Here is a 25,807-nt window from a genome sequence, read left to right as displayed (position 1 = left end):
TAAAAAAAGATACCTTGCCTATTTTATTATTTATTTATTTATTTCATTGTTTATTTATTGCTGTTACTAGTACTTCTATTATCATTGTTATCATTATTATTATTATTATTATTACTACCTGCTTTATCGCTTTAGGAAAAGTAAATTCGGAACATAGTGTGGATTCTAACAATGCTTACAGGAAATAGAACGGAATATTCCATTATGAAGTTTAAGGTTAGGCAGATTTTCCATTTGATAAACAAGAAAGACGGAAGATGCATGTTATTAAAGCCGAATATATGCTTGACGTAATTTTACTTATTTGCCAATAATTCATGTGAAATAACAACGTGGTTTAGTTTGATATAGCAAATATCTTAATGATTTAGGCTTGAGAGTGGGAGCTCCTTTAATGAAAATCAATGCTCCCTTCAAGCTATCGACGACTGACGCACATGTAGAAAGCGCTGTGTGAATTACTGTGATCAAAATGCCGTATGCGAATCAGCCGACTGTTCAGATTACTCAGATAACTGATGAAAATATAAAGTTCATTCTAGAGGACACAGATCTTAGGTTATTCCTTATTATAACATCAAATAATTGAATCATTATGTATTCTGTGTACAGTAATTGAGCCGAAGCGCATGTAGAGAATGGAAGGCATTAGCCTATACGTTCGGTAGTTTCGAAACAATTATAACATTTACAAAATTAATAATTATTTCAGAGAAAGACCATCATAAAACTGTTTTTTGACGTTAAGCTGGAATACTCTATTTATATCCAGAAATTGTTGTTATTGAAAATCAAAGATTAAGCCATTCAGGTCATTTTGCGCGTCGGATAATTCTAAGCAACGATACGACATTCCTGTAAATATTGGATCACGTGTTGTTTTTGGTCGAATATCCATTTTGTATAAAGGAATTGATATTCATGAAGTATACAAAAATATTCCACATTTCTACCCCCATTGCATATGAAAATGTGATTTCTAAATGTCAAATTAAAGTGTGTGTAATTAGGATTTTTAACGTAGCTTTAACATATCGCTACGATGTCTGCAGTGTGGCAGTTTGTAGTGATGTATAGCACTGGGGCATCATGCTGCAGACATGTAGCATGATGTCCCACCCAGTCACATTATCCTGACACTAGGCTGACCAGTCCTAACAATTAAAGACCGACTCTTTGACCCTCTTGAACGTTTAACCCAGAAAATCCTGTTTACACTATCGTTTAGAATCATGAAATAAGTACATTATATAAAAGATGGAAATGTATACCTTACAACAATACTGCATTTTAATCCAAGTTTCCAATTTTGCAAGTTGTTCAGTTTTATCGTCAGCTATACAGCATGTCAATTTGCTGCTAGAATGGATTCTCCATGGCCAAAGTTTGTTTCTAAATTCTTTAGTAATTTTTTTTCCATAAGGGAGAAGTTGTAAACACATTACATCCCATTCATTGCTGGTTCTCTTCAACATAATAGCTTTTTTTTATATCAAATGCTGAACTTAACTAATTTTTTTACAGGATCAGTGTTATTTGCTTAATATGATATCTCTACCCATTTATTGCCATTGTTATGTTGAAGTTTGTAAAACCAGCTATAAACCTGACCTAATTACTCAACCAAAATGCTGACACATTACATCTTTTCAAAGCTATGCGCAGAATAGGCCAACATATTGTGAGTCACGAAAACACAGGTGGTATCAGGTGTATCAAAAATTAATATTATTTTGAACAGAATATTCTGGTGAAAATTGCCTCATTTCAAAAGGTAAGCATTGCAGTATTTTATTTTCATCAATCAGTCGAATTTGGTATGCATTTTGCTGCAATATTGGTGATGGAAACCTTACGTTTGCAGAAATGCTCGACAGCATTGTATGTTCCGTACCAACTATTTCAGTAATGGGTGCCATTATTTAGAATTTGAATATACATGCCTTTGAATGGAGAGTGTTCATTTTATTTGGACCTTCACACATCCACGTTCCTTTGGAAGCTGATCATTTTCACGCTCCAAAAAAACATCACAAAACTCGGTGTTTGTACGTAGATATAGTTGACGAGGTCAACCTTAAGTTGTAATCAGGTACAAACCAGATTGATTATCGCACAGTGTGATGTCACAGTGAAAGCTTCACATGTTGAAAATACTCCCAAATGTTGTGATTATTAGACCTGACGTGCTCTTTTCTTGACCCAGTTTAGTATATGGCCACCATTGTAAATGTCCATAATGATCAATAATTATTATCAGGAAGTTTCTTTGTGACAGATAAGGTGCAGAGCATTTGATTAACATGACTCAGTGAATTTTGCTTAAACTATGTTAGTATTAAATATTAGAACAATTAATATTTAATTTGAGATGAGTAAATGCACTTACATGACCTCATTGACATTCACTATATTACGTAGCAAGTATATCAGAAGTTAAAAAGGTGATTTTTGAACTCATTTTCTCACCATGGGAATTGAAGTAATATGACCCACTTGAATGGGAATTGAAGTAATATGATGCACTTGAATGGGAATTGAAGTAATATGACCCACTTAAAATGTGAATTGAAGTAATATGACCCACTTGAATGGGAATTGAAGTAATATGACCCACTTGAATGGGAATTGAAGTAATATGACCCACTTAAAATGGGAATTGAAGTAATATGACCCACTTAAAATGGGAATTGAAGTAATATGACCCACTTGAATGGGAATTGAAGTAATATGACCCACTTAAAATGGGAATTGAAGTAATATGACCCACTTGAATGGGAATTGAAGTAATATGACCCACTTAAAATGGGAATTGAAGTAATATGACCCACTTGAATGGGAATTGAAGTAATATAACCCACTTGAATGGGAATTGAAGTAATATGACCCACTTAAAATGGGAATTGAAGTAATATGACCCACTTGAATGGGAATTGAAGTAATATGACCCACTTAAAATGGGAATTGAAGTAATATGACCCACTTGAATGGGAATTGAAGTAATATGACCCACTTGAATGGATTTTATTTGATTTAATGCAATTATGACAGTATTGATTTATTACATCCTAATTATTAGCTACTTTGCATAGATTGCCCAAATTAGATCAGGTTTTAAAAAAAACAAATTAATTGGTATACTTGACTGAAATATATGTCCAGCCACCTTTATAAAAAAGAAAAGTAATGTATGTACCAATATGCAAGATGAAATATTTTCCTAATGTCAACAGGCACATACAAGCAAATGAATAATGTAATTTTCAAGTGTCCTTAGACTAAGTCATCCAAAGTACAACTTGCCTTAAATTAACTGAATAAATGCAACTTTTCGTGTGAAAATGACACGCAGGGCTCTTAAGGGCTGTATGTTATGAATCAATCTGATTAAAATCAGATCTCCACTGTCGTAGGTGAAGATCTAACATCAAGATCGCTTAGGGGCATGTCTTAGTGACCTATGTTATTATCATAAATGCTAATTTTATCAGCCAATCAGATGAAATCTTAGATCTTCACATTTGGGAGACTGAGCATTGTGGCTGAAGCACATCAGTGTGTCCTTTTGTGATGGGAATTGGTCAGGAATTCATAATCGATAATCGGTTCCACTTAACCAACTGATAATCGATTATAATCGGTTACTAAGAGCCAATTTTAATTTTTGTTTGTTATTCAGTTATATCTTTGATCAATAGTTCAAGATGTTTGTAAATGTACAGGAGTAATCTCTTTTAATGACATGTATAGTTTAACCTGATAATAATATTACATTTTTGTCTATTGTGTTGTGTTATTTTTGTTCGACATATTTGTTAAATGTACGCAACTTTTTATGGCTGATAAGTCATATGCAGCTGAAATACTGCTACAATCCCCCAAAATCCTTTAATTCATATGTGATGTGTCTATAATTTTAAGTGTAGAAGGACATGGTTTTCTTGTTTGTCATTGTTTACAAATACTACAAATAATGTTGCATTTAAAACTGAAACAAATCATCGAAATGTGTTTAAATTTAATAACTCAACTATTTAACAACTTGATGATGTAATAATGGCTATATGTTCCTAATTATGAAATTTTGCACCTTTGAAATGTCATATGGTTTTATATTTGTAGTTGTGAAGGGAATTAATAAATTTTAGGTCAACTTTAGTGGCAGGAAGTTTTACTAACCTTTGTGCTTTGTGTACAACTAAAAAGTAGTCTCCCTTTGCATACAACTAAGAAGTAATCTCCCTTTACACATAATCGATTATGGAGTTTCACAATCGATTATCTTGTTGGTTTGCTCAACCAACTGATGATCGATTAAAATCGATAATCGGAACAACGCTAGTGTCCAGAATGATTTGATTCACTTTAAGATTTTTAAAAGCTTCATTTCCATTGTCTAATTCAAAGGTCACCAGAACATGACCCCTAAGCAGTTGCTAGGACAATGGAGGTCTGATTTTAATCAGATTGTGTTCTGAATGTAAATCAGCGTGAAAATTTAATAGGACATACAGTGTAAAGGTTGGCTAGAATTATAAAATATTACAAAGAATGCATTGTGGGAAGGTTAGAATCAGCAAAGATACTTAAAATACTTCTTTTTAAAATGTAAATTAGCAGCATTTTTTTTGTGAAAAGCAATTACATATCTTCCTGATCTTTCACCCGTGTATGATTACTGCTTATTTTTAATATTTTCAGTGTTGCAAATGGATTGAGGAGGGTATGCATTGCAGAAGTTCCAACAATAGGTAACTGTCATGCGCTATACAGGAGCAGTGGATGATTGCTAATTCTAGTCTGTTTTTCATGTGTTTTGAATCAGTATTGAAAAAACTTGTATTGTTTACTTACTGTTACATAAATTGAGAAAGTGTCTCATAGTGTATATAATTGATTTTGTCAGTAGTTTGTCTTGTACTGTAACATCAGGGTCAAGAATATATTGAAAATTATACACATAAACTTGTGTCACTTTTGATGAGAGTGTGCTTCTTGGCATGAGCAGAGTAGTAACTGAGATATTCACGGGATTTGTTGCCAATCCCACTACTAAGGGGACATCACTCTGCTTGACTACCACCTAGGTGGGCAGATAACTTTTAACTTCCTTGAGCTACAGATGTGTTCTAGGAGGGCCGGATTTGCGAGGAAGAGGAGTAGTTCTCCTAAGGTATTTTGATTAGGTAATATATTTAAAGAAGAAACTCTGGGTTTAAATCATAAACAGGTTGACATTGCTAGAGAGAGACCCCCTGGCAGTGATCCAATTAGAAATTATGAATTGAAAAATGAAAGGACTAATTCTTGTGCATTTATATCCTTGTTGCTTTTCGTTTTGAAAATCACTGAGGGGTTAGGTATATACTATAGTACCACATTCTTACAAGAAAAGAAGGTCACTGTGACACATGTTTCACATTTTGCTAGCTTAGGTCATATATTTGTGTGTAGTTCATTACCACATAGGATTTTTACTCCCTGTATACATACTAGAATCATGAAACTTGGTGAGGTGATGTATATTGATAAGTACTACACCATCATCATAAAAATAGGTCACTGGGACCCATATTGCTTGCTTTACTTGCATGGGTTCAGTTTGTGTTTTAAGATTGAATTTTTGAAATGGTCACAAATATTGTGAAGTATGGCTACTAAAGTTTGATAAATACTTGGAGCACTGCATTTGTATTAAAGTAAACCAGGTTGTAAAAATAAACATTTGTAAATAAAAAGTGATCTTCACAGCAAAAGTGACTGGAACATATTTAAAGTATCCAACAAATTACTAATTTGATTTTGCCTGGAACAAGAATATCAAGCAAGACTGGGTTTGATTTCAAAATTAAAAGTAATAAATAAACATCTGTTTTATATTTCAGCTATAGATTGGGTGCAGATTGAAAGAAACTCCACAGTTTTTTTTTATTTTTTATTTCAGCCATAGATTGGGTGCAGATTGAGGCAAACTCCACAGTGTTATTTGACGAGTTTCTGGCTCATAGGATTGGACTAATCCCTCTCACATGTGATGATGTTGTAGATAGAATGCAGTATTCCAGGGTATGTATAGACCTTTACACACATAGGGGTAGGAAAAATCTGAAATTATTCCACTTGTCAGGAATTGACATTTTCTTGAAATTGTGCACAAAAGTTGTATTTTTTTCCTTTGTAAATAAAATATTATTTGACAGGTAATGTAATATTTAGCTTATCAATGCAGAAATTTGAAATCGTTTTTTCAGCTCGAAAATCAGACGGAAATTGCTAGCAAGCTGGATTAATTTCATAATTGTTACGACAGCGTGTCTTTGTCCACTTTCAACTGTTACTGATAAAGTATTAAACACCAACCAAGCAGGATTTCTCTAGCTGTCAGACCTTTATAAAAACACAACATAACACTTCCCACCATAAAAGAACATTATTATAATTTAACTTTCAGACTCTTGTTGTGATAACCAGCTATAGAATCATAATGAAAACCAGTCAATGTATAGAATCATAATGAAAACCAGTCAATGTATAGAATCATAATGAAAACCAGTCAGTGTATAGAATCATAATGAAAACCAGTCAATGTATAGAATCATAATGAAAACCAGCCAATGTATAGAATCATAATGAAAACCAGTCAATGTATAGAATCATAATGAAAACCAGTCAGTGTATAGAATCATAATGAAAACCAGTCAAAGTGTAGAATCATAATGAAAACCAGTCAGTGTATAGAATCATAATGAAAACCAGTCGATGACAGTAAATTGAACATCAGTACATTTAATCCTGTCAGTAGAAGTGGCATTTTAGGGACCATAACATTATGCCTTTAATGGACTGTTGTACTGAAAAAGAGAGAACTCTTGATGTTTAATTATATTTCTGCATTAATATTGAGAATAAAATATCAGAAGTGGGCAATAATTATATGTAAAGCTTCAAATACACCTTGGAAGATTAGACATCCATGTAAAACTTCAAATATACCGTGGAAGATTAGACATCCTTGTAAAACTTCAAATATACCTTGGAAGATTAGACATCTTTGTAAAACTTCAAATACACTTTGGAAGATTAAGACATCCATGTAAAACTTCAAATATACCTTGAAAGATTAGACATCCTTGTAAAACTTCAAATATAACTTGGAAGATTAGACATCCTTGTAAAACTTCAAATATACCTTGGAAGATTAGACATCTTTGTAAAACTTCAAATACACTTTGGAAGATTAGATATCCGTGTAAAACTTCACATACACCTTGGAAGATTAGACATCCTTGTAAAACTTCAAATACACCCTGGAAGTTTAGACATCCATGTAAAACTTCAAATAAACCTTGGAAGATTAGACATCCTTGTAAAACTTCAAATACACTTTGGAAGATTAGACATCCTTGTAAAACTTCAAATACACTTTGGAAGATCAGACATCCATGTAAAACTTCAAATATACCTTGGAAGATTAGACATCCTTGTTAAACTGCAAATACACCTTGGAAGATTAAACATCCTTGTAAAACATCAAATATACCTTGGAAGATTAGACATCCTTGTAAAACTTCAAATACACCTTGGAAGATTAGACATCCATGTAAAACTTCACTTACAGCTTGGAAGATTAGACATCCATGTAAAACTTAAATACACTTTGGAAGATTAGACATCCTTGTAAAACTTCACTTACACCCTGGAAGATTAGACATCCATGTAAAACTTCAAATATACCTTGGAAGATTGGACATCCTTGTAAAACTTCAAATATACCTTGGAAGATTGGACATCCTTGTAAAACTTCAAATACACCTTGGAAGATTAGACATCCATGTAAAACTTCACTTACAGCTTGGAAGATTGGACATCCTTGTAAAACTTCAAATATGCCTTGGAAGATTAGACATCCTTGTAAAACTTCAAATACACCTTGGAAGATTAGACATCCATAAAAACTTCACGTACACTTTGGAAGATTAGATATCCATGTAAAACTTCAAATACACTTTGGAAGATTAGACATCCTTGTAAAACTTCAAATACACTTTGGAAGATTAGACATCCATGTAAAACTTCAAATATGCCTTGGAAGATTAGACATCCTTGTAAAAGTTCAAATATAACTTGGAAGATTAGACATCCTTGTAAAACTTCAAATACACCTTGGAAGATTAGACATCCATGAACATGAACAGAAAATGTTAAACTTTGTTGTTACCATTCAGTTATTTTAACAGTATCATACAGTTCTTGTTACTGCTGTTGTCAACATGATTTTTATGTATTTGCCAATTGCCAGATATGTTTTTGCACAGCATTTTTTGAAAACCAGAAAAGTGTCCAATTGCTTCCTACATTGCATCCTTGAAATAGATAACATTTTCAGTTTGTTTTCTGAGACTAATTTCAGACATCAAAATAATTTTGCCAAATTTATTTTCCTTGTGCCTTTTAATTATTGGACATCACTTTTGAAGAATTTTATCTATTCATTTTTGTTTTCATGCGCATTTGTACTTTTACAATTAAAAGACAAATCTTGGTGTCAGCTTGTCATAAAGAAGATGAATTGCTTGCTTTTCATTAGAAACTGATTTGACAATTGATTTTTAGAAGCTGGAGAACCAGAAAAACTAATCATATTACAAAGATGGTTTGTTTAAATATATTTCCGACCGGTTGACAAAATCTAAGTCATATTAAGAACTAAAGGAGCATGATACCCGTTATTAAAAGAGTCAACCATTCAAGTCATCAGCACAAAAGATATACTTAAAGGAACGTGAACTCTTTTTTTTTTACATTTGACATGAATGAATATTCATACTGAATGGAAGTATATATCAGAATATTAATTAGATCCACTGAGTGATTTTAAAGAAGTGACCGTTTAACTTCAAATTTTCACATTTATAGTCTGGGATGCAAACATCACCATGATGGATATACCATTTATAAGTCAGGTCCAACTGTAAACAACATAGGCCCAGATAGGCCATTTTGGAATGTTCATGCAGTTCAGGGTCATTATTGTGTTCTAATTACTTCTGATGAACTGTATGGTCCCATCCTGCTGGTACTTTGTACAACAGGAGGGGCCCTGAGTGGTCTAAAGCGCTCTCCATTACGGATCATTGCCATCTCACCTCTGTCTGTGTGGGTTCGAGTCTTGTATTCAGCCAATGTGGGTATGTGAGAAAGCTTGCCAGTAGCTTCTCGTGGGTCGGTGGTTCTTTCCGGGGTTTTCCCGGGTTCACTCTGAGGACCTGTTTATTAGAATGTCACATTTATACATCCCACTCTGAGGACCTGTTTATTAGAATGTCACATTTATACATCCCACTCTGAGGACCTGTTTATTAGAATGTCACATTTATACATCCCACTCTGAGGACCTGTTTATTAGAATGTCACATTTATACATCCCACTCTGAGGACCTGTTTATTAGAATGTCACATTTATACATCCCACTCTGAGGACCTGTTTATTAGAGTGTCACAGTTGTTTTTCATACTCTGATGACTTATTTTTGAGAATATCACATCTGTACATCCCACTCTGAGGACCTGTTTATTAGAATGGCACATTTATACATCCCACTCTGAGGACCTGTTTATTAGAGTGTCACATTTGTATATCGTACTCTGATGACTTATTTTTGAGAATATCACATCTGTACATCCCACTCTGATGACCTGTTTATTAGAATGTCACATTTATACATCCCACTCTGAGGACCTGTTTAGTAGAATGTCACTTTTATACATCCCACTCTGAGAATCTGTTTATTAGAATGTCACATTTATACATCCCACTCTGAGGACCTGTTTATTAGAGTGTCACATCTGTACATCCAACTTTTAGGACCTATTTTTGAGAATATCACATCTGTACATCCCACTCTGATGACCTGTTTATTAGAATGTCACATTTATACATCCCACTCTGAGGACCTGTTTATTAGAATGTCACATTTATACATCCCACTTTGAGGACCTGTTTATTAGAATGTCACATTTATACATCCCACTCTGAGGATGTGTTTATCAGAATGTCACATTTATACATCCCACTCTGAGGACCTGTTTATTAGAGTGTCACATTTGTATATCCTACTCTGATGACTTATTTTTGAGAATATCACATCTGTACATCCCACTCTGAGGACCTGTTTATTAGAATGTCACATTTATACATCCCACTCTGTGGACCTGTTTATTAGAGTGTCACATTTGTATGTCCTACTCTGATGACTTATTTTTGAGAATATCACATCTTTTCATCCTACTCTGATGACCTGTTTATTAGAATGTCACATTTATACATCCCACTCTGAGGACCTGTTTATTAGAATGTCACATTTATACATCTTACTCTGAGGACCTGTTTATTAGAGTGTCACATCTGCACATCCCACTCTGAGGACCTGTTTATTAGTGTCACATTTGTACATCCAACTCTGATGACTTATTTTTGAGAATATCACATCTGTACATCCCACTCTGAGGACCTGTTTATTAGAATGTCACATTTATATATCCCACTTTGAGGACCTGTTTATTAGAATGTCACATTTATACATCCTACTCTGAGGACCTGTTTATTAGTGTCACATTTGTACATCCTACTTTTAGGACCTGTTTATTAGAGTACATTCTACTCTGAGGAGCTACTACTTTTTACTGTGGCCAGATAACCATAAATAATTCTTTATGCAAACTCAAAATCTTACAAAGATATTCAGATATACTGCTAAGGCATGTAGTTTTTCATACGAAATCATGTTATATCCAGATTACCGGCAAACTGTTCCTTTTATAACTCCATTGTGGATAATACCAAAACCTTTTATAACTCCATTGTGGATAATACAAAAACCTGTACACAGGTCATTTATGTAGGAACAAGTTTCAGTACAAAATAATTTATTTAAAATTTAATCCATCATTGCATGTTGTGGGTGAATATCTAGTATTGCACGCTTTTGACTCATGGCTGCCTGCAATAAGATTACCTCATTACTCATGGACATGCATAAACAAAAATAGAAAATGTAGAAGTAGATGGAAATACATCAACACAGTGGCCTGAATCAACAAGTGATTGTGTTTGGAAGAGAAAATCAGTTTGGCTCACTCTGTCACCATGAAAGGTCATGTTAAATCAACTGAGAAAATTTTGCATGGGTACACAATGATTGGTTAGGCAGATGGTGAAAATTCATGAGAAGTGAAGAAATCTTATAGGCAGCCATGGGTAAAAGAGAGTAGTGGATATTTGCCTAGGGCTTGTGAGGATGAAATTAATCTATTAATCTAGAACAAAATATTTGCTAGTTTCATGTATTATCAGGAATTTATTGGAATATAATTTTGTGATTTGTCTTAGATAAATATAATATCATCCATATGATAGTCATTGTTTGGACTTGGATTTTTTATTTGTAAGTTGGACACATTGAAATATTGTTTTCTGTGGACAGAAAATAAATTTATTCTCTGAGAACAAATAGTACAATAATCCAGACTGAAATGATAAGGAAATGGTAGACCCCAGAAGAAACATTTGAGAAGTCATAGTTTTTAATATTTTGTAGATCAACAGTGTTAAGGTCCAGTCTGTTTATCATGTTGTTGTATCCTTTCTTTGTAGGACTGTACATGTGAGGAGTTTTGTGGTGACTGCTCAGTGGAGTTCTCGTTGGATGTGAAATGTAATGAGGACCAAACACGGCATGTCACCAGTGCAGATCTTGTATCATCTAATCCAAAAGTTGTACCAGTAGGTATTCCGCTTCTCTTGCAAATAGTCTGATATATCAGGCTTTAAAGTTTATAAGATTTTTTAATGGAATTTGCTGATCACTGCTGTCTGTTGCCAGATGTTATGAGTGTAATATGGCATTTTAGACCAGGTCTCTGTTCAAGCAAGCATCGCTTCTGAGCACACACATGATGGATTCATGATATCTATGTCAAGTCATATGTACAATTTCCACCAGTGTTTCCATTTTTTTTGTCTTCACTTAAGGCATAATATTGTACATGCTTAGAGACTGCTGCCTGATATAATGTGCATATTGTCATGGAAATTACAGGTTTCCCTCTTTATAATGCCCCCTCCCAGTATACTGCTGGCTGTCTTATGATGTGGATATTGTCATGGATCCCAGTAAATTGATTAAATTTGGTTTTGTCACTGGTACAATTTATTTCACTTTAGTTCCTGAGAAGGATAGTAAGGGTCATTTTTATGGTATGGCGTTATACAGAGTGAGCCCTGTATATTTATCTGTCAAACATCTTCTCACATTTTAATATAAGGACTGGTTTGTATAGCCTTTTTTAATTCCCTCATTACTGAAGTTGGTTGGGATTTAGACTTTTTCCCATTTGTGGAGAGTTCATTTGGTTTGGGATTCGTTTTTCTGTTCATTCTTTTATTTGTTATTTGCACAAATTCTTGGACTATTTGTCACCTATTGGCCTGGGGATTTATGTTTTTTCTTTCATTTTTTTCATCCCACTATTGAAATTTGTTTGTGATATCCAACTATAAATTAATGAATCTATCTATAAACTGCAGGGTGAAGACTCACGATACATTGTAGATATGTTGCCCATGTGATTATATGTGAGAGGAGTATTATTCTTGGGTCCCTTGGAGAGGGTCAAAAGTCAGATGTTAAATAATTTTTCAGTTAAAAATGTTGAAATATTTTCGGTCCATGTTTAATTTGAGCTGCAATATTGTCAAATAGTTTCTGTCCGAGCTTTATGCAGCCATAGTAGTACGATGATTGACAGATTTTTCCCAGGGTCATTGTCTGGAGGGTAGGGTAAATACTTGGGGGTGGACAGGAGTGAAAATTGCTAGCTTTGGCATTTGTTTTAGGGTTTTCTTGCTTTTTTCTTTAAAATAAGCAGGTGAAGTCTATAAAAGGACATTGAGTCAGTTCAGCATCTGAGTAAATCACCTGGCTAGTTTATGCTTATCTCTTGATTTGAGTTTTTTGTCATGAATTTTGTAGAATGGTTTAGATCTCACAATTGGTCATCAGTTTAATGACATCTTGCCACACCAAGAAATTTTTCTGGAGAAATGGTCAATTCATGGTACTCATGATGACGAAATTCATTAGAGGAATATAGTTCTTTATTATTCCTTTTTGTTTTCCATACTCATTTCCCTAACTGTCACCTTAATAATTCTTGATGATAAAATTACAGCTAGTCCTATGTTTCAGATCAATTGGCTCATTAGCTTAAAAAACAAACCAGACATAGGTAAAAGTTAAGGTTTAAACGAATCAGAGAGAATTAATACTGATGAATTTTCCACATCAGTCTTGTCAAAAAACACATTGACACATTATATTTATAAATATGTATGTTTAACACAATAACATAGAATTGCATGCTCTTGAAAGCATTAAATTAAATAAATTTTGTAAAAACAAGCTCAACTTAAACTGATCTGGCTTCTGTAACATCATTGGTTCCAATTAGAGATGCTACAAATTTATTTAGTTGTATAAAAAATATGAAATATAAATACCATTTTCTGACAGATAATGGAAGTTTGATAAGTAAAGAATTCATAAAATTTAAAAAGAAAATTATTTTTGAAAAATACACTGAATACTATGCTAAACTTTCTTACTGTATATATTCACTTGTAAGTCAGGTCCACTTATTGACTATACAGACCCAGATCTGCCAGCACATAAGTTGGATCTAGGCAGTTTGTTATTAGTAATTAGTAGAACAAGCAACATGGACCCCAATCTGCCAGCATATCATACAACAACAGATCATGATCTGTGTGTTATTTTTGTAATTGGCTCACTTTAAAAGCAAGTACATATGGTGGGTAATACAGAGTAAGGTATCAGCTAAATTGGCTTGTTAATATTATGTGTACAGTGCTTGCAATTTTTACATGGACACACAGCGGAAACATGTATACACAGATTTAGTCAACACTGTCCATGCCATTGAGGTTATAAAGTTTTTCTTCATCGTTTATTCCGTGTTGACGAAGAAGATCATCAACCTCCTTAGCCATGTCCTCCAGACAAATTCTTTCATCAGGATTGTGTTTCAGGCATTTCCAAGTCAGTGATAAAATAGCATGATTTCCATCTGGAGGCCACTGTGGTACTATTCCTTGCATTATATTCTTGTACACCTGAAATGGGTTTTTCCCTGTGTTATCATAATAAGGAGGTTTCAGGGCCAGGAGTTCGTAAACAATGCAGCCAATGGTCCATGAAAGGGCCCTGGAATCAGGATTTTTTCTGGCCAAAACTTCAGGTGCTAAATACACTGCAGAACCACTTGTGACTGTGTTAAATGTATATCCCTCTGTATCATCTTCTTCCACATCTATATGAAATCTGTCATCCGGGAGAAGGTCAATGCAGGAAGGTGTAAGTTTTGTTGATATTTTTTTTACCTTCAGGATTGCTTTGATCATTTTCAGGATGAAAATATCTTCAAACTTGCTTTTCCTTCTAATGCATGTTTGTATTGCCTTGTCGAGTGATTGTAGAGGCAGATAGAGGCAGACAGTAGTATCTCCAACCTCAAAACTTGTGATCAATGTGGGACCAGTCGACTGCAAATTCTGGCCTGAAATAAACAAACCCAATTTAATTATGATATCCATGCTTCCAGGAAGGATGTTTTTTTCCTTCCCTATCCTTGCTTTGGAAACCATGGCTATTGCTCTTATTCACCTATCAAGATTAAACATGCAATCGTGCCTTGGTTTATTCTGGAAGTTGCTGTGCTGTGTAGTGGTAGATGTTAGAGTAATTGAAAACAAATGACATTTGGATGTGCTAATTTCTCACTTGATACCTTTGACAACAAAACACAACATATTTTTTTAGTTGATGTTAACCATACAAAAAATGCAAAATAATTAATATATACAGTATTATTATTCTTTTCTCTCTTTTTATAAAATGCAAAATAATTAATATATATCGTATTATTATTCTTTTGTCTCTTTTTAAAAAATGCATAATTACAAGGCTATGCTGTGTTAAAATTATGATTGTTTTTCTACATTATTCACTGAATGTCCTGTTTATCTTTCCTTACATTTCTATCCAAACTACTTTAGCACTTTATTAATTATGATTTTTCAGAATCATTATGGTATAGACTTAGTACATTGCAATGTAACTTAACCCTGTCTTGGCAAGTTGTCACTTAAAAAAAATACATAATATAATAAGATACAAGAACAATATTATATTTTCACATCTTTTACTCCACAACTTTACTTGGAATGTGATAAATTAATGATTTTATTAAAATTAAATTTCCTCATTGATTGATTATATATCACCCTTTCATGATTTTCTCATTTATTGTGTTATTTATGGAATTGTTGGGCTATTTCTCCACTGGATGAACTGAGGCTAGGAAACAACCATCCCAACTATGTTTTACATTCTGTGAAAAGTAAACATCCCTTGGCTGTTGAAGAAGCCCTTTCCCCAGTTAAAGTCTGCTTGAAGAACTTTTATATATGATCTAAAAAAATCAACAAAAGCCCATGTGAGATACAGATATGCTTTGTGCATGAGGCTATCATGGTTTTGGAGCACTTACAGCTATATCATTTTTTTAAGCAGTGTACCATAACTTCGTGAAATATCATGGGGGGGATAGAGAGGTTGTTAATTTCTATTACATGTGTATAATGAAATAATTATGGAATACCATAGTACTAGGATAAATTGTTGACCCCAGTTTGGAATTCTTGTGTAGAAAAATTATATATTTTTTCCCCATTTTTTTTGCAGACACAATGGCATACATGCCAACCGTTATGCTTTTGGCATAATCATTACTCTTTTTTTTACACTAAATTACGCCTTTCACGTAAATGTATTCGGATTATGCATTTTTCGGCATATCCCCCTCCCAAATCAATTTGATAATTAGTTTTCTCATTTTTATTAACATCCCATTAATCCCAGACTGTATTCTAGACTGATTCCAAAATTGGAGAATTCTACATAACTACGACACAAGAGTATGCTTGTCTGGAGACATGCATCCTCTTTCCTAACAGTATTATATTCTATTTATAGTAGCAGCCCTATTCCAAGAAACATGCTGGTTTCACTTTCAAACTTTTGACCGTTGGTTTCTATTTATAGCAGCTATATGGTTTAGTTAGGAGAGAACAAACTGATTTCTAATTTTTAATCTTTGTTCGTAGATTCTTTGTTTTAATTCATATATGGTACAGAACCAGTCAGTAGGTATTTGGCGCTAAAAGTCATCAGATTTATTCTAGTCGAATATGTTAGAGCAAAAATGTTTTTCAAATAATTTCACAGATGGATTAGAAAAAGACGACAAACTATACATGAATTACATAATACAGCATTTCATTCTAGCGCAGCCCATTGCATGTGTAGTATTAAATTTTGAATGTACGACACTGACTTGAGAATGAGAGCGGCATAGCTTCAAAGGTATTTTTAAAGGCCTGAATTTAGCAGTCACTTTCTTCCTCAGTAATGATTTTGATGCGATCACAGCCTTTGAAAAATGACCTGACCGGTCAGAATTCAAGGAGGGTCGAAATTTAATACTACAAATGGGTCGTTATTTAAAAGGACATTTAAAAATGGGGTAAGATTTTAACATGACATTTTGATGACGGCCGTTGAAAAACGACCTGACCAGGTCAAAATCCATCGAGGGTCAAAATTTAATACTACACAGGCTGTGTGGAAAGGATTTTAATATTGATCATGCTGGTAAAACAAAAAAAAACATTGAATTAGCTCGTTTTACTAACTCCAGTACTAAGGTAACTTCTTTTTACAGCATAACTCAATTGTGGACACGAATTTTATAAATGCAGAGGTGTTATTTACCAAGTTCTTAGTAAAACACAGACTACCCCTAGCAGTAGAAGACTATGTTGGTCCTTTGTTCAAAAGGTTGTTTTCTGATTCCAAAATTGGAGAATTTATGCATGTTCAAGAACAAAATCACGTAATATTATTTGGTGTTTAGCAGAAAATACTTCACCTAAAATTGCAGAAGGCGTGAAAATTGGGCCATTTAGTATTGCCACAGACGGGTGGTGATTATGATGACAAAATGTTGTACTTAGTCTGTGTAAGAGACATTGACAGCGAAAAGATCAAAGTCTGCATACTCTTTCATTACCAGAATTAGATTCCACTGAAGAAAACATTTTTGATTTGCATGATAATGCTTTGAATAAACCTAAGTTGGCAGAACTGTAATGGGTTTTCAGCTGATCATGCATAAGTGATGACTGGAATTCATAAAGGAGTTGCATTTTATATTTTGAAAAATGTCTCCATCAGTGTACAAATCAGGTTGTCCCTGGCATTTGATTCACCTTGCTGCAGGAAAGGATGCCGATTAATTAGAAGGAGAACTCCTGAAGTATCAAGTTGGTATTCTACCTGACAACGTACTTCATGCGGACAGAGTTGATGTGCAATGGCACCTTATTTCCAAGTTAAAGGATCCAATAACTGGAAGATTTGAATTTCCTCTTCTTTGTCAGGTTATGAAAGGAATATTGGTTCTTTACCATTCTAATGCTGTGAGAGATTGTTCAGTATTGTTAGCAAAAATAAAACTGAATTCAGATCCAGGCTCAGTAACCCGGAACTAAGTGCTCTGCGGGTGTGCAAAACATTTATAGTCTCAGCTGGTACAAAGTGTTTTGAAATGCAGTATGAGAGTCTCTTACCTTTTAAAGCTAAAATTGCTGCATATGGAAACTTGAAGCAGTAATTGATGTTAAAAGACCAGAGGGGTAAATAAATCATTTTGTACATATGCTCATTGAATTTTATCATGTTATATGTGGATTACTCTTTTTCTGCTTGGATTACACTTTTTCCTCACCAGGGTTTGGCATGTATGCAGTGGGTCTGGGTTGGTTGAATTCTTTTTTCTTTACATCTGTGTACATATCATACTGTATATACTTGCTTATAAGTCGAGTCCTACTGCAGACAACATAGATCCTGATCTGCCATAGTATAATGTTCCTGCAGATCAGGGTCTATGATGTTTGTTCTACTGTTTACTCTTAACAAAGAGCACAGACCTAGATCTGCCAACACAACATGTGACAACAAATCTGGGTCTGTGCAGTTTGCAGTTGGATTAGTCTTATAAGCAGGTATCAACAGTGACTTTTTTCATCTCAAAAACATTTCTCTTTAAAGTTTTAGTGCAATTCATCATGTGTTTAGCATTTCTGATGCCTTGTGCATATTTACAATTGTAAATCCTGTGTATGTGTGTACAAATCCTGTGTATGTGTGTACAAATCCTGTGTATGTGTACAAATCCTGTGTATGTGTACAAAAAAATAGAAAATATTAAAACCATGCTCAAAAGAAGCTTTATAAATGATGTAGAAAATATTAAAACCATTCTTTGAATAGAAAAGTCACTTTATTCAACAGTATTGAAAATACAGTGTCTGCTGCTTCACCATTTCACAGCATGGCAACTTCCAGAATAACTGTCAACTATACATAGTGATGATGGCAATTTGAATTGCAGAGTGTCAGACACCAACACTGTATCAATGTGAGAGTGTCAGACACCAACACTGTATCAATGTGAGAGTGTCAGACACCAGCACTGTATCAATGTGAGAGTGTCAGACACCAACACCGTATCAATGTGACCCAGCATTTATCTAACATAGCTTCAATATCTTGGATAGGCTGTAATTCACATCAGTGCAATTTGATGTGAACATTATCACTAACCCAAACTCGGTTACTGGTATCTACAGTGTTGTACTTTCCAAGGTTTATACTACATTGCTTGTAAATACTTAACGTAAGCATAAAAGTCGGTCATCTTGTGTGGTTGTTTATTAGCAACTGTAGTATGTTAAGAATTTACTTGAGCACAACTTAGAAGTAGTAAATAGTGCCATGTTTATTTGATGATAATCTCATGCTTCTTAATGCTACTCTCCCACCCCACCCACTCCATATTAAAGGAAATATTTGCAAATATCTGCATATGTTATCTTTGATTATCAGTGCCAGTGTCTTTATATTGGATACATTTAGTATACATGATAGGGCTATGTACTGCATTGTATTGGATACATTTAGTATACATGATATGGCTATGTACTGCATTGTATTGGATACATTTAGTATACATGATATGGCTATGTACTGCATTGTATTGGATACATTTAGTATACATGATATGGCTATGTACTGCATTGTATTGGATACATTTAGTATACATGATAGGGCTATGTACTGCATTGTATTGGATACATTTAGTATACATGATATGGCTATGTACTGCATTGTATTGGATACATTTAGTATACATGATAGGGCTATGTACTGCATTGTATTGGATGCATTTAGTATACATGATATGGCTATGTACTGCATTGTATTGGATACATTTAGTATACATGATAGGGCTATGTACTGCATTGTATTGGATACATTTAGTATAAATACTATGGTTTTCTACTAGATACATTAGCATACATGATGTGGTTTTGTATTGGATACATTTACTATACATGATACGGCTATGTACTGCATTGGATTGGATACATTTAATATAAATACTATGGTTTTGTATTGGATACATTTAGTATACATGATATGGTTTTTATAAGATACATGTAATATACATTATATAGATATGTATCTCATTGTACTGGATACATTTAATATACATGATATGGGTTTCCTTAAAAGATACAACATACCACATTGTAAGGTGATCTCACTTTATATATGTTGTACTTTAAAAGCTCCATTGTACAGTTTAGAAGCAGAGTAATCACTGCTTGTATTATATGGAAACTTGCCAGTATTATGTAGTAACTTGCCAGTGTTATATTGCTGTTTTATGTGGCTAGTTACAGCTGTTACATAGTAGCTGACTTGCTCAACTTAGCTATGTTATGTGGTCACTTGCATGTGATAAAGTAATTTGTTGTTGTTATAAATAAATGTTTATTTTTTGTAGCAGTAATAATAGTGTATTTTAGTTTAGCACAAATGTTTTTTAAAAATGTACCATAAAAGTGCCTTTGAATATGACCTTGGCGAGAACATAACCAATGTCCCTTGAAAGTACCTTTGAAAATGATCTTGACAGGAACATAACAAATGCCCTTAAAAGTACCTTTGAATATGACCTTGACAAGAACATTACTGTTGTCTAGGAGACAGGTTGCAGGGTAGATTTGGTGTCGATGATGCTCTTCTGATAATTCTGCAGGATTTATGACAAGGTCTGACAGACGTACTGTCTCCAAAATTCTTTTCAGTCTAGCAGGAAGGGGAAGCTTGTGTACCTACAGATTAAGTGGGAATGCAAAATGAGAACTTTGAAATTTAAAATTTTGTCCTGCTGCAGTTTTCTGTTTTACTCATAGCAGGAAGACAAAACTGAGGAAAACTATTGTGAATTATCAAAGAACAGGTCATGAAGATCTGTTGAAATTGGTTTTTACCTCGGTTGGTCATTGGCCAGAAGAGCTTATGAGCAGGCATTTTGTCTGTCATCCATACATCTGTCAGCAAAAGTTTGTCATCACTACTCTTTCTAAACTACTGGAGGATTACCATCAAACTTTACACATACATTCATCTGAAAGTTGGGTTTTTCCTAAATGAAAATGGTGCTACTGCTTAGATATCCAAGACAGCCATTATACCCGCCATTATGAAAATCTTATTAATGATACTTCTTCTGAACGGTTCATATCAACATGGAGTTCTCACTCAAAGACTTCTTGTGATTTGTAGTTAGTCCTAAATGAAGTACACCTTACATGTTAACCGTCTTGAAAATCTTATTATTGTTACTCCTTCTGAACGGTTCATATCAACATGGAGTTTCACTCAAAGACTTCTTGTGATATGTAGTTGGTCCTAAATGAAGTACACCTCTCATGTTAGCGGTCTTGAAAATCTTGTTGCTACTCCTCCTGAACAGAAAATCGCATTGACATGGGGTTTTTACCAGAAGACTTCACATGATGTCTAGTCAGTCCTAAATTAAAATGGTGATTACTTGATATCTAGTATTTTGACTAAGCTGGCAATCTGGAAAGTTCCAGTTATCAGTACTATAATTGGAGGGTCATATTGACATAGGGTTCTTTTCTTATGATGATGATTAGTTTGTCCTATATGAATATGGTGTCAGTCTGATGTATAAAATGGCCAATACAGCAGCCATCTTGAAAAGCTTAAATCTACTCCTTGAATGGAAGGTCATATTAAGATGTTGTTTTCAGTTAAAGACTTGTCATGTTGTCTAGTTGGTACTGAATGAAAATGGTACTAGACAGTCATATCAGCATGTGATTTTCACTTAAAGACTTGTCATGTTGTCTAGTTGGTGCTGAATGAAAATGGTACTAGACAGTCGCATCAGCATATGATTTTACTGAAAGACATGTCATGTTGTCTAGTTGGTGCTGAATGAAAATGGTACTAGACAGTCATATCAGCATGTGATTTTCACTGAAAGACTTGTCATGTTGTCTAGTTGGTGCTGAATGAAAATGGTACCCGACAGTCATATCAGCATGTTTTTTTTTCACTTAAAGACTTGTCATGTTGTCTAGTTGGTGCTGAATTAAATGGTACTAGACAGTCATATCAGCATGTGATTTTCACTGAAAGACTTGTCATGTTGTATAGTTGGTGCTGAATGAAAATGGTACTAGACAGTCATATCAGCATGTGATTTTCACTTAAAGACTTGTCATGTTGTCTAGTTGGTGCTGAATGAAGATGGTACTAGACAGTCGTATCAGCATGTTTTTTTTCACTTAAAGACTTGTCATGTTGTCTAGTTGGTGCTGAATGAAAATGGTACTAGACAGTCGTATCAGCAAGTTTTTTTTTTCACTTAAAGACTTGTCATGTTGTCTAGTTGGTGCTGAATGAAAATGGTACTAGACAGTCGCATCAGCATATGATTTTACTGAAAGACATGTCATGTTGTCTAGTTGGTGCTGAATGAAAATGGTACTTGACAGTAGTATCAGCATGTGATTTTCACTGAAAGACTTGTCATGTTGTCTAGTTGGTGCTGAATGAAAATGGTACTAGACAGTCATATCAGCATGTTTTTTTTCACTTAAAGACTTGTCATGTTGTCTAGTTGGTGCTGAATGAAATGGTACTAGACAGTCATATCAGCATGTGATTTTCACTGAAAGACTTGTCATGTTGTCTAGTTGGTGCTGAATGAAAATGGTACTAGACAGTTGTATCAGCATGTGATTTTCACTTAAAGACTTGTCATGTTGTCTAGTTGGTGCTGAATGAAAATGGTACTAGACAGTCGTATCAGCATGTTTTTTTCACTTAAAGACTGTCATGTTGTCTAGTTGGTGCTGAATGAAAATGGTACTAGACAGTCGTATCAGCATGTGATTTTCACTTCAAGACTTGTCATGTTGTCTAGTTGGTGCTGAATGAAAATGGTACTAGACAGTCATATCAGCATGTTTTTTTCACTTAAAGACTGTCATGTTGTGTAGTTGGTGCTGAATGAAAATGGTACTAGACAGTTGTATCAGCATGTGATTTTCACTGAAAGACTTGTCATGTTGTCTAGTTGGTGCTGAATGAAAATGGCACTAGACAGTCGTATCAGCATGTTTTTTTTTTCACTTAAAGACTTGTCATGTTGTCTAGTTGGTGCTGAACGAAAATGGTACTAGACAGTCGTATCAGCATGTTTTTTTCACTTAAAGACTGTCATGTTGTCTAGTTGGTGCTGAATGAAAATGGTACTAGACAGTTGTATCAGCATGTGATTTTCACTGAAAGACTTGTCATGTTGTCTAGTTGGTGCTGAATGAAAATGGTACTAGACAGTCATATCAGCATGTGATTTTCACTGAAAGACTTGTCATGTTGTCTAGTTGGTGCTGAATGAAAATGGTACTAGACAGTCATATCAGCATGTGATTTTCACTTAAAGACTTGTCATGTTGTCTAGTTGGTGCTGAATGAAAATGGTACTAGACAGTCGCATCAGCATGTGATTTTCACTTCAAGACTTGTCATGTTGTCTAGTTGGTGCTGAATGAAAATGGTACTAGACAGTCGTATCAGCATGTGATTTTCACTTAAAGACTGTCATGTTGTCTAGTTGGTGCTGAATGAAAATGGTACTAGACAGTCGCATCAGCATGTGATTTTCACTTCAAGACTTGTCATGTTGTCTAGTTGGTGCTGAATGAAAATGGTACTAGACAGTCGTATCAGCATCTGATTTTTTCTGAAAGATTTATTATATCTTGTTGGTCTTCAATGAAGAAATAGTGCTGACTTGAAATCTTGTCATGGTTACTCCTTTCAAAGGGAAAATCATTTTGACATGGGGTTATCATCAGAAGAGTGCTTATTGTGTCTAGTTGGTCCTAAAATGTAAATGACGTAAATTGACCCTCAAAATGGACACAATAGTAACCATAATGAAAATATTGTCTCTACACCTCCCAGTTGGATACTTGTATCAATATAGAGTTTTCATCAATAGACTTTGTTGATACTTGTATCAATATAGAGTTTTCATCAATAGACTTTGTTGATACTTATATCAATATAGAGTTTTCATCAATAGACTTTTTTGATACTTGAATCAATATAGAGTTTTCATTAATAGACTTTTTTGAGATCCAATTGGTCCTAAAAGAAAATGGTGCCATTTGTACATCCAATATGGCTGCTACAATGCCTGTGTTGAAATGTTGCTGTTGCAGCACCCCTTAAATGAATAGTCATATTGACGTGAGGTTTACAACAACAAAATCTCTAATGATGTCTATGTGTACTTGCTCCAGTCTGACATCAATATGTTCACCACAGCAGCTAATTTTGAAAACAATCTTATTACACAATTAAAAGGTGATGCAGGTAATTTTTCTATAGAAAACAAGTGAAATTGATTGGTAGGGTCCACACTGAAGAAGGTTATAAGCAACATTCTATGGACTTAGTAGTACAAGCTGTCACTTGTGCTGTCTTTGCATGTATCGGCAGTGTAATAATCCTAGTATCCATTTTGTAACTTTATAAAACAACACTTGATGACTTCACCAGTATAAGCAATCACTTAAGGTCTCAATATTGACAGGTAAGTTTTCTGTAGACAGTATAATACTCAGTTTGCATCCACCTCACTAATTATAAAGTGATGTGGGGGCCTGAGTGGCCGAGTGGTCTAAAGCAATCACTGTTCCGGATCACTGCCATCTCACCTCTGTCTGCGTGGGTTCGAGTCCAAGGCTTGGCTAACATGGGTACGTGGGAAAGCCTGCCAGTAGCTTCTGGTGGGTTGGTGGTTCTTCCCTGGGTTTTCCAGGGTTCTTCCTCTACCAGTTATGCTGGCCGCCATGTATAGCCTATCTTGTGCTGAAAAATGGCGTTAAACCCTAGAACAACAACAACAACAAAAAAAATAAAGTGATGCTTGGCTGATGTCACCTGTATTGGCTGTCACTTGTGCTTGGTGTTTACAGTTGAGTTTCCTTAGTGTAATAGTTCTGCAGTGTCCACTTTTATACTTTATAAAGGGACACTTAGCTAGCATCACCAGTATAGTTATCATTTTGCTTCCAGTATTTACAATGGTCAGGAAAAAGTGTAGTCAGTGATAATACCTGAAACTTGTTGACAATGATCATTGTACATGCCAGGAATGTGTGGTATGCCTATTGAGCAATACATGTGATGTATACACGTGACATATAGAACCAGTTGTCTGCTATCCTGGTTAGATAATCAAGAACAAAAGGGAAGTTGAATAAGTGCAGTATCAAAGATGAGGACATTGTCAGCATTGATCCTGACGACACCTTAGTCAACAAATTTCTTATGGAGAATACTTCTAAGGTTGAGGGCTCACCTGTGAATAAGAAAATCAGACAACCTTTTTAGCTATGGCTGCACATAACAGCCCCAGTTCCACCATTTCCTCAACTGGAAAAGATGATTTTGGTAGGACCCTAAGGGCTTGTGCTGCAAAAGTACCACAGTCAAAGTAATGTTTGGATGATATGCAAGGCAGATCAAATTCAGGAAAATCCAGCTCACCTGTTGCAGCCAAGATGAGTTTTGTGCATCCAATGTGCCATAACCTACCCTAGTATCAGAAGCCTGGCACCAATAGGGAGGAAAAGATGGCCCTATTCCATCAGGAATGGGCTCTGCCATTAGGAAAAGATGGCCCTCTTCTATCAGGAATAAACTCTGCCATCAGGAAAAGATGGCCCTCTTCCATCAGGAATGGACTCGTCAGATTTAGATAACATGAGGTCATCACCAAAGCTGATCTTACCTATGAAGTTGAAAGATGGTACCACTTAATATTCATTACATATCTTGTATTTCATCATGACATTGGCACTAAAAGGGATCAGACCACCCCTTATTGTTCAACAGTGCAACCAATGTCCAATTTAGTACCATGGTACACAGATAATATGATTAGCTTATCTTGTCCAAGAGTCATGAACCCGTCCATACCATTTATGGAGTCAAGTAGGTTTGGTACCTCCACTGGTATCCTGTTCCTATGCCATCAAAGATCAACATTGATTGGCTCTAGGACAACCAATTAGACGAATGTGGTTTTGGATAAAGAAATGTTTCCATTGTTGATGCCTGATGCCATGCTAGGACTGTGGATGACCCTTTTAGCCAGTTTTGAAGTTAGTGTGTCATAACTGAAATGGACTTCTAGTATGGTT

The 25,807-nt window shown here is 34.7% G+C and overlaps 2 protein-coding genes across 4 annotated transcripts in view; one reads left to right on the top strand and one right to left on the bottom strand.

The window, feature by feature from the left end:
- The first annotated feature begins 226 nt into the window (after nucleotides 1-226).
- The window catches only part of LOC149787392 (DNA-directed RNA polymerase II subunit RPB3-like), a 49,052-nt gene continuing 23,471 nt past the window's right edge, over nucleotides 227-25,807 (top strand). The window contains exons 1-4 of one of the 3 annotated variants that reach the window (XM_089977978.1): nucleotides 227-290; nucleotides 4,702-4,751; nucleotides 5,945-6,066; nucleotides 11,654-11,782. In XM_089977978.1, coding sequence (XP_089834104.1) covers nucleotides 262-290; nucleotides 4,702-4,751; nucleotides 5,945-6,066; nucleotides 11,654-11,782 — 330 coding nt within the window. In that variant the 5' untranslated portion in view covers nucleotides 227-261. Of the gene's footprint in view, nucleotides 291-399; nucleotides 559-4,701; nucleotides 4,752-5,944; nucleotides 6,067-11,653; nucleotides 11,783-25,807 lie in introns of those variants that run through there. The other 2 variants (XM_089977977.1, XM_089977979.1) reach the window with 2 other exon arrangements.
- LOC149787391 (uncharacterized) overlaps nucleotides 13,468-25,807 on the bottom strand; it is a 48,824-nt gene continuing 36,484 nt past the window's right edge. Inside the window, exons 3-4 of the mRNA XM_089977976.1 lie at nucleotides 20,212-20,383; nucleotides 13,468-14,634 (exon numbers count right to left, since the gene is read on the bottom strand). Coding sequence (XP_089834102.1) covers nucleotides 13,976-14,634; nucleotides 20,212-20,383 — 831 coding nt within the window. The 3' untranslated portion in view covers nucleotides 13,468-13,975. The remainder of the gene's footprint in view (nucleotides 14,635-20,211; nucleotides 20,384-25,807) is intronic.

The sequence above is a fragment of the Sinohyriopsis cumingii genome, chromosome 12, assembly GCF_028554795.1.
Source record: "Sinohyriopsis cumingii isolate HCF-2022 chromosome 12, ASM2855479v2, whole genome shotgun sequence".
Classification (NCBI taxonomy): Eukaryota; Metazoa; Mollusca; class Bivalvia; order Unionida; family Unionidae; genus Sinohyriopsis; species Sinohyriopsis cumingii.
The sequence above is the reverse complement of the archived record's forward strand: the minus strand, read 5'-3'. Positions and strand labels throughout refer to the sequence as shown.